We start from the raw sequence: 16,110 nt of genomic DNA, 5'->3' as shown, positions 1-16,110 counted from the left end.
AGTGAACACGATGAAGCAACGGGAAGAAAAGAGAGAGAAAGAGGAGATAGTGGTGCAGAAATGCAGCAGAGAAATAGATTATGGCCTGCGGGCGAGAGAGGAACTCCGTTATTCCTCGAGGAAAAGAGATTACAAGATGTATCATCGCTGAGGCTTGCCAAGACTTTATGGAGCTGTAACCGTTACGATGATCGGGTCGTTAATGCCATGTAATAGCATCGATCCGGATAAACTTAACTCGATCATTTGGAAGGACATCAAACATCGGTAAAATCAGATTCTCGTTTTTGAATACTTCTCTTCTCATTAATTAAAAACAAAAAAAAAAAAAAAAAAAAAAAAAAATAGCAAACTGTTTCAACTCTTAATTTCCAAGTACACAGAAATTAGATTTGTCCGATAGTCTAATATAAATTGCAGCTGCAAAAAATTAAATTGCAAGAGGAAGTTAAGCTTGAAAAAAGGTCAACGTGGGATTTAGGGTAGATTACTAACTACACAACCTCTGTAAATGGGAATATATTTTATAAGAAGATTGTCCGTAGTCCTCTCTTTAAAAGAAAACTTAGAAATTCCAAATCCTCCTATTTCCTTGATGACTGACTACCATTTTTCTATCCGTAATTACATTATCGAGAAACTTTCACATTCTACAAGCATCGGTCGCTGTGTGAAAATGAAAATTACTATTTGTTTCGGCTTCCACCAGAACTGAAACGCGTATACCTAATACTGTTTCGCAATTTTGTTTCGGCCAGCAGTGGTGCTTGACGTCCAACACGATCCGAGAAAATAGGATTTTCAGGAGGATTCTATTTTTGTTACGGGCGAACAACATAGAAGGACAATGTGCCGGCGATTCGAAAAACTGATTGTGTTTTCTGATAATGATTTATGGTATGTAATATTCGGACTTCGTTCCGTTGGTTTTGCAACTCGGTTGGTCGAATGTTACCGAAATTGGTTCAACTGGTTCGCCCTGTTCCTTTCCCCGTGAATTTTTTTACGGTGCCGTGTATTTTTTTAGTAACGTCTAAAGTAAATATCTACCGCAAATACTGGAGGTGGATTTTGGCAGACGCAATGGTAACACGATCGATCCTCGAAAATCTAAATGAAAGAGCTAATGCTTGCGAGATATTTATTTTCCTTTGCGTAAAATGTGCAACTGCGTTTTTCATATACACCGTATTTCTGATAAGATGATTTGTAAGTCTTTTTTTACAAAAAGGTATCGATAGGATGGTAATAATACTGAAAATATAGCGAGTATCGACTAAAAATTAAAGATATTTTATCTTTACGGAAACAGAGGATTCAACTTGATTTGAAAATTGAATTTTGAAATTTTTCGTTAAAAATGAAAGATCCGATGAAAAACGACTGCTCGCCTCGAGTCTGGCTCTTAACAAAAGGAATCTCAATTTCTGTTTCTCGATATATCCTAATTCAATCTTACCAAACCCAAGCTTATTCTATAGAGACGTACGAGTATTTTCCCAAACAATAAAAAAAGAACCCTCGGCCGAAAAAATCCCCCAGTCTCCCGTCCTACCCTATCGATTCTACTTACACCTTCCCCAAATCTAAAAAGACATCAAAAGAAACGGTTCAATCGTTCACGGTTGCGATAGAACGCCCGAAAAAGACCTCGAGGCCATCTTCCACCCTCGCGTAAACCATTAACCCCCTCCTTCTCGACATCAGATCCATTCAGCGTCGCAAACAAAAGACGAAGTAAAGTTGGCAGCTGGTTTCATTGCCAGCAGAGAGTGACTTTTAATAACTGACTGGCTTCGCGACTCGGTTAAGACTTACTTAAATAGCCGGAGAAGGGAAAAGAAGCGCGAAAGGAGGAAGACGCGACCCCTCGGAGGTTGTTGCCAGTGCGTATCGAGAGAGCTGGTTGCTAGCCGTGCAAGTGGAAACGAGAGGTTGCCGTGCTAGACAGAGACCCAGCAGCGGATCCTTTTGTTCTTGGCGGGCGTTTTGTTTCAGGATTACGAGCTTATGAAGTATTCGCGTTTATCTGCAGCAACTACACGACCAAGGGTAGAAACGGGCGCCGACGAGGTTGCAGACGCAAACTAGAGCGAGACAACTAAAACCGGGGCTTGGATGTCTGTTAATCTGCGAGCGGTTCTGCTGATTTCGAATTAATTATCGCGTTAAACTGCTGTTCGCGTTTAATTTCTATTCGTGCTGTTGCTAGCTCCGTCGTAAATAATCGTCCGGTACTCCGTTAATTTTTATCGCTTCCCCGCCGCTTTTTCGCTACGGTTCATCGCTCAAAATATCTCGGAAATTTCTAATTCTACGACGTAAGCGAATTTGTCAAGGCAAGAGATTCGGCGACGATGGATTCAGTACTGGTTGAGTCGTTACGAACGCTATCAACGAAATCGACGAACATCTTTTGGCGAATCGAATATCCTAATATATTTACGTAGATATCGATCGTATGAATTTATTTAAACTGTTGTAAATAATTACATTGTAATTTGAAAGAGAAAAGTCTACGCTGATAAATGATAATTTACTGGCTCGATTGAATTCAAACAATGCTTCACTATTGATTATATCAGCTTATCAAATACTAAATTAACGATACGCTTTATAATTTGTCCGTAGTGTAAGTAATCACGCGATTAAAGAAACTACAACGAAAGAGAAATTGTGAAGTGAATATTCCGACATTCAAATTTCAAATTTAATACTTACACTTAGTTCCGCTACGCTCTCATTCATCTCGTAATTGCAATTTCTTCTATATTACTATCTCTGACTTAATGCGGCAAGAAGAAAGCACTATTATTAGAATTCTGATACATGTATATAGAATGTAGGATGATTGTTTTCCAATAAATTTCATCCGCAAACAATCTTCTCTTTCAAAAAACATTTTCCATCATGCGTGCTCCAACGACATCGTTACTATTTAAAGAGAGTGTATATATAAATCGGTAAGAGCGAAAGGGTTGATTTAACGTCGATAAAAATGAAGCGTCGGCGTAAAAAGGTTTATAATAGGCCTGTTTATGATAACCTAATAACACATGCATGCCGCAGGTTAATCAACTCTTACCTCATTTTCGATACGACGGTAGGGGTGAACTCCAGTTGAGTGAATCCTAAATCCTGTGACAGTATATCCTCCAGGCTATTGTATTTTACATACGAACAGGGCGGTGTAGAAATAGCTGAAAGAATTATTCGGTTTTATTGAAAATCGATACACACAATCATTCATTTCAGGCTTTAAATTTAATTTTAAATTATCTACAATAAACATTCGAAACGATATCGACAAAAGATAATTGAAATTTAATATTTGTCAGGATATAACTCAGTTCTATTGTACAACAATGGAAATTTCTTTCGATTCATTTCGAAATATTTTACATTTCGATCTTTTTCATCGCATTTTCCACTGTAAACTTTCAATCTGGTTTTATTCGACGGGTCGCGACGATACGTTCAGGAACACGTAGCCTGTCCGCTAAGAAACCGGTACTTATTTATTTATTTCTTCCGGCATGCAATAATTTTTCTCGTACAGCTCGCGCCTCTGCTAATTTAATATTTAAATCATGCTCCGCGAAATTGAACATCATACCGTTTTGGACTTGTGCCGGCTATGCCAGGCTCGCTTTGTTCGGCCGTGGAACCGCGTGAAAGGCTGAAAGGGTGGCGCTCGAATAACGAGCCGACGGCGTTAAGGTCGAAAAATCAATAGGGTCGCGTACATTCCTCATAAATAAATATGAATATCGCGTATCCTAGCCCTGCGCGGACGAGTATCGAGCGTAAATTTATTATAACGACGGGTGCATGGCACCGCGTCGATCCTCGACTCGCCGTTAAACCGGAACCAGCGCGGATCGATTCGATTTTCGATAGCGGATCAATGCGGTACCGCGTTTGTATTTGCGTTTCGCGGGCTGCTGCGTTTTACGCTTTGATAAAAAGTGAAAGCAGCAACCGGGAAATTTAATTGGTGTTTTCGGAATTTAACGGTGATCGGCTGTTATAGAATTTTCTTTAATTCGGATATCGACGTCCCGTTGTTTTATCACGAGGTATCGAAGGTAATCGTTCAAGCCGGCACGGTGTTTTATAACAAAATGTGTAATTCTATGGATTGAATGAGGTAAAAGTCCCACGAGCATCAAGAAGACCGCGAACAGCACGATATTCACCTTGTAGAAATCTGAAATCCAGAAACAAGCGAGCGTATCAAAGGATGCGGAGAGGGAGGTTTCTTTCGCGAAGGCTCTTGTTCTTAAATTCCCGAAGGGAATAGGGATTCAAGCAACTGCAGCGCAAAGAGCTACTGACAAGGGAAGAAGATAGAATGCCGTATTGTAAAAGAAGCGATGAAGGCTTTCTTCGTCTATGATAAATTTTCATTAAGGCATAATACTTCTTCCTTTCTTGAATAGTAAAATTAAACAATTTTTTCGCTTTTAATATATCTCCTACAATACCTTTCCTTTTTTTTTTTGAAATGTCTCTAATCCAAAGAGTTACTAAGGCCAACGTCATAAAGTGAGGTATGAATTTTCTCTTTATTAATAGCATATACACAATACGCCTTCATCAAGGCGTAATCCTTTTTCCATTAATAATAAAAGAAGATTTTTGTTTCAAATTTGATTTGCTCTTTCCAATCCTTTACGTGACAGACAGAAAGGTAATGTCTCAGATTCCGATTCCAAAAAGGATGTACTGCTAAATCCAGTACTACACAGAAACTACGAACAGTGGAAACCACTTCTACTTCAACAAATACCGACTGAAACAACAAGAAGTACGAGAAGAACGAAAACTTAACGGAATAATGCAGCTACACCGTAGTTGGTAGTTTCGCGTAGTGCTTAAGTTTCGCGTCGTTATTAAAGGATTAGTGTTACGTATACATGTAATTCCAGAAAAGATGCTTATTATGACAGGGTGGAATAAATTCAGGATTCAGAAATGAATGTAAATTCCAACAGAGCGGAAGAAAGCTGTGACAACGAAGAGACAATAAGCGGCCGTATTTGCTTAAATCGTCACACACGATAACGATGAAAAAAATATCAATCGACCAATCTGATTGAATGGCAGTTCACTGATCGTTCCAATCACTGTAATGAAACCACAAGAGAGCGCGGACAGGTACAAAACATAACACCAATCTGCAAAAAGGTTGGTCCATAAATTCCCGGAAAAGTGAATTATAACAGGCTCTGGCAGCCGGAGAATATAAATCCATCTCTACCGAACCATTATCTCAAATTGTTCGCCGCTTTTAAAAAAATTCCCTCGACGGGAGCGACTCGGCGTGGAGGCGAGGAAAGACGGTAAAAGAAGGGGGGGCCGGGCGAAGAAAACGCAAACTTCAGAATCCCATGGGCATAGGGGATGGGGTCACGATTGTTGGCGCGCGCGCGCGTACACTCACCCTCAAATGGGGGTGCAACTTCTAGTCGGCGAGTTTCGAAGGCGCCTCGAGCACCTTTGAGCTCCGGAGTTTATACTTACTGCAGACAGCTCGCTTTACAGCGGGAAATAGCTTTCTCGACCCCCCTCACCCGGCCCCTGGTTGCCAGGTTCCGGGCCAAGGGTTGAGAGAATTTGTCGTGTTTTAAGCCGAGCTAAGGAAAAAACCGAGAGCAATTCGCGGCCCCGTGACGTTCGACGACTTCGGAAGAAATGAGGAAACGTCAGGTACCCTAAGGAACTTGACTCGCGGCAAGCGCGAAAGAACCTCATCGATTTTACAATCTCCGCGCCTCCTGCTCTCCTCCCTTCACAGGCTATTACCTCTTCCACGTCCCCACCTGATAACTCCATGTCCCGAAATTTCCTCCACTCTTTCCTCCTGTCGTGTCCTCTTTTTCTACTCCTGTCTCTCCTTCCTATCTCACGCTTGTCCCGCCTTTTTCTTTTTCCAACCATCACCCATCCTCATCCTTCCTCTGTCGCTCTATCTACCTTGGACGCTTTTTTTCAGGCGGTATTATGTTCTACTGATTCGCAGTTAATGAGGCGAGATCAGACCCATGAGGCTATCCTGTATAAATCGAGGGTGCTTGCAAATTATGAAAAAAAAATTCCTCTCTCTTCGCGGGTGCACGGAAAATTCTGACAACAGAGGTACGTTTCGTAGCAAGAGATCGGAGCGAATACCGTGATATTATCTTGTGGTTTTTCAAGATACATCTATCGTTTATATTTAATGATAGGAATGGGAAAAGTCATGTTTTTGAAAATTGAGTTCCCTTTGTTCCAATTACGTTTCAAGTTAACTGGCAAAAATACACGGTCGGTAATTAGTACTCTTCTAGAAATTATAACAATTTTCTTCTCATACGCTGGAAATATTACATTTCGAGGAAGAGAGTAGAGTTTCCCTCTTGAGTTTCACATTTATGCAGGCGCACGACGAAACGTTGATATTCATTTCCTGGTTCCGTTCCCATTAATCCCCGCATAAAAATGAAGTAGAATTGGAAACGCGACGCACGAGCGCGTGGGTTTATTTTAAGTGAAATAAATTTCGTTAAGTAAATTAATATTTTCGTGCCGCGTGTAAAAACGCGCAAGTGACCGTCAAAATTATATTCCTGTATTTTGTGGGACACTGTGTGATGTAATAAAACTTTGTACGTGGCCCGACGTTGAATAAACGACTATGAAAACTACACACATCTGACGCACGCGAGGCAATTTAAAATTGTTTGAGCTGTAAACGCGTCAGACATGTCGACGCCTATTTCGTGATAGGAAGTTAAGAATGTGGATAAGTTTCAGAAAACAATGTGAAATTCAATTCTATGCCGTTTCCCAAAGCCTCGCTGAAATTTGACAGACCATGGCTTCCTCTCTGTTGATTCAGAAATCCTACATCTGCTATATGTATGTTTGTACATGCGCCTACCTATTTATTCGTCTATCTACGTACGCCGGTCTCTTTACGTGTTTATTCCTCGTTAATGTTTCACGCTCGACACGTTCGCATCTTATTTGACTTGGCCGCTCGAGTTCGTCTTTTAACTCGAGTCCTTCGAAATCGCCGTATCACTCGACAACGTGCTCGAATGAAATGTTAAAACGTGAAATTACGGGATATAGGTCCTGCCGTTATGCTTCTCCTCTGAAGAAACCGTAACGGGCGACTGTGAATCGAGACGTCCCAACAAAAATTTCACCCCCTTTTCAACTAACTTCATTCATTACCGAGAAAGATCCTCCGAGAGCATTTCCACGTGAAAACATCAAGCCAGAAGACTTACCGCCTTTCAGAGCCAGGTGACGCGTTTTATTAATTACAAACTAAATCGCCGGCTCGTGGATGCGTTAAACAAATCAACGAACTCGCACGAATTATTCTAATTTTTTATTACTTTCAAGCTTTTCCTAAGTTGAATCGAAAGTCCGTTTCGCCAACTTTTCTAAAATCATTCGAACATCTCCTTTTCCTTATGATTTACGAGAATTCATTGAATCTGAACATTTCGCAGAACGTTCTGTGGAAGCACGTGCTTTTAAAGGGTTCCATTAATACTCGCACAAGTAACTGAAATGCACTTCATTTCTACAGAAGCTCTAACTCCGCGCGATCGTGAATCATGTTAACAATTAATTGAATGCGTTGCACCCGCGAGACGTGGCCGTACATACCGGACGAGGTTTCCTCGCCAACATTTCGGCCGTGTAACGCGTCACACGTGTGTTACAGCGTGACGCCTGGACGAGGGTAGATTTTCATGAAGCTTTTGAAAATCCAAATTAGCTAGACCGGTGACAGGTGTGTCATCCGGCGTAATTTAAAACGTGGACCGTCCAGTTTCATGAAATAGCTGGTAATCCCATGAAACTGATAAATCTCGCAGGAATCCAACAAAGTTACATAAAGAGAACAAAATGATACTTTGTACTAGCAGGCGATCCCCGATTTTTCCACGGTAATATAAATCTTCTTTGGTTATATTCGTCGACCGAATTGCATTTGCTTCGATAATCCACGAAACGCACTCTGTCTTTAATCAATTTTCCGTATCGAAAGCCGCAAAAAAGATTGCACAGTACGATCGTCAATTCAAAGCTTTCATCGTTCACAATCGATATTCGAAAGCATTGAAAAATGGACAGGTACGAAGGATTCTGAAGCAACAAATAACCAACGCGATCAGCCATATCGTGGCAGCAATGGTATCATCGAAGAGGCAAACGTCAAAATTCCGATATTCGACGGAGCATTCAACATTAACCGGAAAGCGGCCTCTTTAAGCCAAGTTCCGGCGATCTGGCATCAAAGGGCCGCCGGTTCTTTCAAGAGCAACGTTTGGAAAAGGCGCAACATACCACCGAAAAGGGTGGTGCACGAACGATCCCCTTGAAGGCCGATTCTAGCCAGCGCACAGCAGGCCAGCCAATTTTTGTGAGTGCACCTTGAAATAATCATAGCTTTTCAAGCTAAGTGGAGTCCCTGGTACATACGTAGAAACGTGGGTACACGCGGCTGTAGCCGAGAAAGCGGCAGCCACCCCGTGTCGAGACACACGTATACTCGTCTCTCGGTGTGCCAGTCTCTACTGATACACGGACCTCCGCGACGATACGACCATCTAAGATGGCTGTAAAGACGCGAGTATCTGGCAGATGCTGGTCGTGTGGATGCTATATAATATTCATGCAGCGATATTGCATCTTGAGTGGTGCCATTAGAGCGGAGCGTCAGCCATCGCGGTCTCGTGGCGGTTTGTTGTTCTCCTGGCGCCTTACTCGCTATTCAACCACACACACCCCTGACGACCGTCTCTTTCCTCTCCAACCCGTCGTCATCAGACTTCCTCCGGTCTTTGCTATTCGCCAGTTACGTAAAGGCGTCGCTGGAGTGAAACTTATTCCTTAAAGGACGAAGTTTTTTCTTGTTGCGCGTATTTTAGCCGAAAATGACACCTTCCGCAGCTATTTGTATGCTTAATCGTATACTTTGATCGCTCGAACCGAGCGAAATTTCTTTCTTTCTATGCGAGAAACTTTATAGAAGCGATAAAAATTCATACACAGGAATCGGGGATGCATGATCTCGCATAGAAATTTAGCAGCGGATAAAAGGAATCTGTATTGCGCATGTAGAGACCTTTCCGGGTGTACTATGACTGATAGAACGTGTTAAAAATGATCGTGAATGCGAACCTAAATCTTAAATCCTTCCTCTCGCATTAAAGTTTCGAATGGCATTAAATCCACGTGGCAGCAACAATGTCGGAACTATTACTCAACGTTTCATTAAAGTTTCGTCGTTACGAAGCCGGGCATTAGCATGGTACGTGACAGAATGGTATCCGCAAGTTAACGACGAAAAATGGTTTCTTATTTTTCGCGTTGACAGGGAAAGGACGGTTCCAGGGATCAAAAGCGTTTCACCACGCAGTTCTTCAGGGACACCGAAGAGGACGTTAAGTATTCATCGGGCGTTTTCGCGTCTTCATGCCTTCTCGTCACTCTGCACGGCGTGTCTTCGAAAGTGGGATCGCTGAGTCTCTCCGCCCCCACCCTCCATAACCGCCATTATCGCCCGCTTCTCACCCTCGATTCTGCTCCTCACCCTTCGACTTGATGCCTCGTCCGTTCTCAGCGTTGCGTCGACTCGAAATTACTTATGAACGGGGCTCGAACATATTAATCCCGAATACTTTCTACGTACGTGTCGACAGAAATATTCTTATTATAAAATCTTTTCCGAAAATTCCCTATACTCCTTCGTTTCTTACAAGGTTACGCTATACTCAAGATAAAAATGCAAATACCGAATACTATCAATCAACGAAATATTTTAGCCGTGAGTAATGTATATTATATATTACAAAGGAATTGAATAAAACAATATTGAATGGAAACAAGAAAATCGTCTATGTTTTTCAGGAACAACGCTATTTTTCAGGGAAATTCTAAAGCAAGTCGCAAAGGTCCCATTCGTTCCATTAGATTTACGACACGTCGACGTTTGTTTCATCACTGCTATTACAATTTTATCGGGGCGTGGTGAAACTTTTTCGCCTCGAGTTACCATGGATGGGTATCGCAGCAAATAATTTCGTTTCGCCCGATTGCAGGACCCTCTTAAATTGTCAAGGTCCATTTGTAGTCCAGCAAGTACGCCGGATTGTAACGGATGCCGACATGCTAAGAGCTTTTCATTCTACCGCCTACTCTTTCGAGCTTTATAGGATTTCGTGGCTTTTTATGCCGCAGGTACAGCAAGGAAGAAAGGGACTGGAAAGCTTCTACAAGGAAATGGATTGCGGGGACGAAATCGTAAGCCTGCCAAGTAGCGTCAGAAGGAGGCTCGTCTGTCAAGTCCAAATACTCTTCTACCTCGAGTAACGCGCTCTCTGGCGTCCGACGTTCTTCGAAATTCTAGGAACTCGAAATAAGCGTTTCGTTGAAGATCTACTGGAAATTGCTTATACCTTGCAAGCAAGTGTTCTATGTTCATGATAATAGAAAGGGAAATTACAACTCGCGGTTCGTTCACGATTTAAATGTAGCTCTGAAAACGCTGCGAAACGTTTTGCATGGTTGGCAAATATATAGTACGTACTTGGCATTAACGAAGTAGCTTGATCGTTAAGCGCGATGTATAATAAACGCAATTGCTTTCGAAGCATCGAGCCAAAATTGCTACCGACGAGAACAAACAGATTACTTACAGGCAAAAGCGACGAAGCCCCACGAGGGCTGGATTATTCGAAGCAGAGCGCGGTAAAAATAATCGTCGACGCAGCGAGAGAACGCTCACCGAGTTCAGTCATTCTCTTCCCCTGAAGCGGCAAGATGGCCGGCCAAAACAAAGAGCTGGGAATGACGTTGTTTACGAGGCTCGATTGTTTTAAAAAGAGACGAAGGTCGAGCATCGCTGCCGGTGTTCCCACGGGAGTAACGAAGAAGAACTGAAAGAACGGGAAGAGCCGCGGAAGAGCGAAAGAGAGGAGGGTTTGGGAAGCGCACAAAGACGGTTGGAACTGCAACGAGCAGAGGGATAAAGAGGGACATCGAGGAGGGTGAGGATTTCTCTGTGACCTCATCGACTTGAAGACGCGGCAGTCGCAGAATAGACGGGAAGTGAAAGAAAGAAAAGGAGATAGAGAGGAAGAAAGAGAAGAGTCAAGAAGACTCGGAACGCTCGATTGTTTTATTGGGTCGGATTAAAAAGCATACTCGGAGCCGATTGTTTGTAATTCTGATGAAAAAGCCCGGCGATAAAGGAATCGTTGCCCGAACACTGCACCTGCTGGAAACTTGCATCGAGTGTTCTCTATAGCGTGTCCGGGAATAAGGCGCGCGGATTTAAAGCCAATCTATCGGGACCTGCAGCTCTTCCGCTGGATTGAAAAGACGTGACGCTACCATCGAAGAAGAGATTTCTTGAAAAATTTCCAAAGCCTTAGTATGGACTGAACAATTGTTTAATTTTTCGATTTTATTTTACGATGACAAAGGTGTAAAATTTTGTATCCGAGCATTAGCTACAGGTGTAATATTATTCCTCCATTGCCTGTTCATTCTCTTGATTGGCTTTACGTATTACATGTAATTACAATTTTAGATCACGTCTCTTTAACCTCCGATTCGAAAACAACGTCGAGGTCGACGCTCTGCGAAACATTTAGCGCTACAGTAAAGGATCGTTCAGAATTATTATGCGCCAGGCTGCATTCATATACAATCCTTAATCGCCTTTGTTCAGCACTTCTAACGTTATTCGTTCTAGACAGTGCGGCGATCGTTAAGAAACGGACATCGTATAATTTTCACGATGTAGAATTGAACAGTAATTCGAAAATACAAATTTTCCAAGGTTACCAATCTGTAAAGTAAATCTGCAAAGTTTTGTCGAAACGGATACTTGACAACCTACACGATCCGCTTATCGACGAAAGTTCAGATGATTTAGCTACCGTTCTCAAGAGTAATAAAAAATTTTGCACTCAGGGAAATGAAAACAATACCGTTCGAGTGTGCTAAGCACTCGTTGCTTCGTACCTGGGAAATTATATCACATTGGGTAATTTACGGGAATGTTTAAATGCCCCCTATTAATCTGTAAGTTTCACAATTCGTTCGCAACAACCTTATGAATACAGGTGCAACCACTGTGTGGCGCAGCAGGTGAATTTTTATGCCGCATTTAAATGTCGTGGCTCACTACCGTGCCATTAATTTCCAGGATCGTTCCGCTTCGAGCCGCGTAAAAAAGAAACGGCAAAAAGACGCAACGTCGGAATTAAAAACGTTGAAATATCTGTTATGAAACTCCCAACGAAATGACACACGGTATACATTCGATGGATCAATTTGCTCGCTACAGAATTCGAATCTATCTGATCTGAGATCATCATATTTCATCTTATTACAGTTAGGTATAAAAAATTGGAAAAATGTTTCGACAATTAATGTCTATTGGTTAATATATTACTAGATTCTTTTTCTCTAATATCATACATTTAACAAATTACAGGAAAAGTTCTCGAGATACTTTAATATCACTCTTGGTGCACCGTTTTATCACCACAAATATCTTACATTGATGAAACGAATTTCGTAATTATAACTATGAAAAATAAAGCAGTTCGACTGTTGAAGTTTCCTCGAAATTCGTGAAGTTATCTGAATTCGAGCAACTCCACTAATAAAAGTCCAAACGAGAAACCATGAAAATACTGTACGATCAAACGCGTCCCAGAAACCTCGAAATGGATGCAAACTATTTACGAAGACGAGCAAGGGAGTGTCCGCGTGGACCATAAACTTGCAGTACATTTAACACGGGCGCCGACTAGTGAATTTGCAGATTCCTTCGAATGAAATCCGGTAGGTACGATTGCGTCCGATAACGACATTAAAATCGAGGCTCGGGCGCGAGGAGGCTATCCGCTAGCAGAGATTTCAGCAAAGCGTGAAATTTCCAGTAATTTCGCCCGGACAATGAATAATAATTCAGGAGTCATCCACTTGTCGAACAATTCAGGACGACCGTATGGCGCCAGCGTCCCGCTAATACATCGAGGCTTTTGATAAAAAGCACCGGCTCCCTCTCTCTACATGTATTTGCAACGGCATACTATTCCGCAATCACGCACACGTGGAATTAAGCTCCCATTGAACGGCTAGTCATTATTCACTGTGCCACGACTCTGTTTCCGCTCGCCATTAAAGATAGAAAATTCACCGAACCTGGAACACACTTTTTTTCTGGCCCCGATGCACTTTCGAAACAAGAGTTATTCGCAAGCTGGCCGGCCAGAGCGAAACGCGACGATCGATCAGCCGGAAAGCATTAATTAAATCTTGTTAACTGGTCAATCGATGCAGTAACCTGAAATTACCGGTGTGTCTAAACCTGGTCATTACCTTGTACTCGTTTATCGGTCGATGATTTTAATTAGCAAATGTTTCCTGTAAAATTCTTCTAACTTGAACTCGTGCGAGTTTTTATTTTATTTACGCTGTTGATCGTTATAATTAATCTAGTTCTCGCGTGTTATTTTCAGCACCGACCTTATATTGGAAATGCTAGCAGATGCTGACAAAGAAGGATTAAAATATCTTTGATAAAAAGGAATAATGACTTCGTGCCAATACCCTTATTATCAACGGTGTATTAATATAACTTGCCACGTCATGAACTGATGACCCCCTTTACATACGACACCGTAATTATAGATAGCTGGAATTAAGCTTCCAGCGATCATTATCCATCGTTCCTTACACTTGCGTTCACATTCTTTAGTTTTACAAAGAGTTCTAAAAATGGATATCGAAAGATTAATGTAGAATTTTCGTAATTCAATATTTTCTCCTATCTTTGTACCCTTTCAAAAATCCAAGAGATCGTCACACGAACCACCGGTTTCGTTTCCTCTGCAAAGGAAATTCAGACGAACTACGCATGCAACTAGGTTAAGATATTAAACTGAGAAACAAACTAACGCCTCAGAACGCGACATGATGAGTATGATGCCGCGTTTGAATTAAACCGCGAGCGCATAACTGCGCGTGTTTGTTTTTAAGGGCAAGTTGTTGGCATCGAATAATTTATGACAGTACAGAGAACGTCCTCCGATCTGAAAAGCTCTAACCGCCCGGTTTCTAATTCATCGACGTTTGTTCTCAAAAGGATGCGGTTGAATGCGTGCGCGATATCGATGCACTTTTTGATTCTATCCTTGACACAGGTGACCCGGTTCAGGAAAGTCAATAATTCAATAACCGGACAGGGCCTGGCAAACAAGTAGTGGATCGATGTGTTTGTTCGTCATCCGCGTGATTGATGATGACCAACGTGGAACGGTGGAGACACCGAATCTGGTTGGTCACACGTGACAGACCGATAAATTTCAGTCTTTCGCTAATTCGATCTTTTCCCGAACAGTTCCACATGAAATTGGCTAACTTTTGACGCGTTGATCCGTCACGGATACATTCTCTGATTCTTTGACATTGCGGTGAAAGATTACGTTTCGTTTGTTTTTCTACTTCTTCCTCTTCTTTTTCTTTTTTTTTCCGTACGAAGGGAAGTAGAGTGGATCAATGAATCATTGTGACACGGGGTTGACATAATCTCTTGCTTGATTTAGGAATGTGCGAGAATAAAAAGTTTACATTAGAGTACTAGTTGTTATCGGAATTAAAAAGTGTTAACGTCCGCCACAGTCTCACGGCAGTATTTGAACATTTACCACTGAAAACTTTTATGAGTAATGCGAGCCTCTGCGAAATATATGCTTACACTAAATATTTTATAGCTCCTCTCTACACTTTTAAATTTGTTTCAAACTTTGTTAATATGATCATTATCTCATTACATCGGATCTCGTTACAGCGGTCTTGAGATCCCGGAATGTTTCGTATATGACACAGCATATATTCGTAAAATGCGTCTTCAAGTGACTTTCGTTCATCGGTAATTCAATTCTTCAAATGCGATAAAATTTAAGAAGAAGATCCGAAGCATCCAGTTATAAATTCCTCATTCATAGTTCGACAAGGACTGTTCCGGAATTGGGTTAAGCGTCAACGAATATCGGAATTGCCACTTAATCGAAGTAGAACTGTCATCGGACTATAAATCCCTCACGGAACGTTCTATGGTATGTGCCGCAGGAGTGGTCATCGGAGGACATTCAAGGATGTGATCCAATCAGAAAGCACGCGTGTCCTGGGGCGACCGTGGACCTCGGATTATGTCAGGTAGCATCTTGGTAACAGTCGTAAAAGTCGTCGTTCAAGGTGGCAGTAAATTCAAACTACGCGTCTACCAGAGAAAGATTGCTGAATTGACTGAATCGGAAGGGAATCGGCTGGATTCAGCGATCGGAGAATAGAAGGGGATTATTCGCCTACTTCCGGGTTGCCTCTAGCCCGACATTACGCGTTTGGTTAATCCGACGCTGACACTGATTCGTTTTGGATTAACTCTTCTTTAGACGGTGTCAGAGTTCGGGCTGTCGTTCCTGCGTCAGCTTACATAACGTCGATTGGAATGGCATGTCAGTCACGTGCTTCGAATAAACCAATTTTAGCGTAACAGTAACTAAAAGATCAGCGGCAAAATGAGAATAAGAGGGGAAAGCATGTTGAAGACATTTCTTCGGAATTCTCAAAGTTCAACTAATTTGTTAACTGAAAATGAAAGCTTTTACGTACATATATATATATATTTATATAAACATACTCCTAGTATTGTTTGTGCGAGGATACATGATAAATGTTTGACAAGATATAAATTGTAAGTGGGATTATTGATTTTAAACGTACTGATAAAGCGCAAGTTTGGTGAAAACGGTCCATCATGTGAGATTGCGTAACGTGGCTGGAATCTCCGAGATTCATTGGTAAATAAACCATGGACCGGAAGGTAAGTTCTCCGGTAATCATCAATTATATACGTCGGGGAGAAAAATCGATACTGTACCGTGGCCTACAGCACGCTGGACATCTAAAACCTTCCACTTACTCCATTTCGTACAGTATTCTGTTTCTCAAACATTATCTTTTATGGATACAAGTTGCGATATAAATCTAATATATTGTAAAAATACTAATTATCTACTT

General features: G+C 41.7%; 1 protein-coding gene across 1 annotated transcript in view; it reads right to left on the bottom strand.

Moving 5' to 3' along the window:
* The window catches only part of LOC122574716, a 159,181-nt gene that overhangs the window by 95,020 nt on the left and 48,051 nt on the right, over positions 1-16,110 (bottom strand). The window contains exon 3 of the mRNA XM_043742630.1: positions 3,086-3,200. Within this exon, the coding sequence (XP_043598565.1) occupies positions 3,086-3,200 (115 nt within the window). The remainder of the gene's footprint in view (positions 1-3,085; positions 3,201-16,110) is intronic.

The sequence above is a fragment of the Bombus pyrosoma genome, linkage group LG14, assembly GCF_014825855.1.
Source record: "Bombus pyrosoma isolate SC7728 linkage group LG14, ASM1482585v1, whole genome shotgun sequence".
Classification (NCBI taxonomy): Eukaryota; Metazoa; Arthropoda; class Insecta; order Hymenoptera; family Apidae; genus Bombus; species Bombus pyrosoma.
The sequence above is the reverse complement of the archived record's forward strand: the minus strand, read 5'-3'. Positions and strand labels throughout refer to the sequence as shown.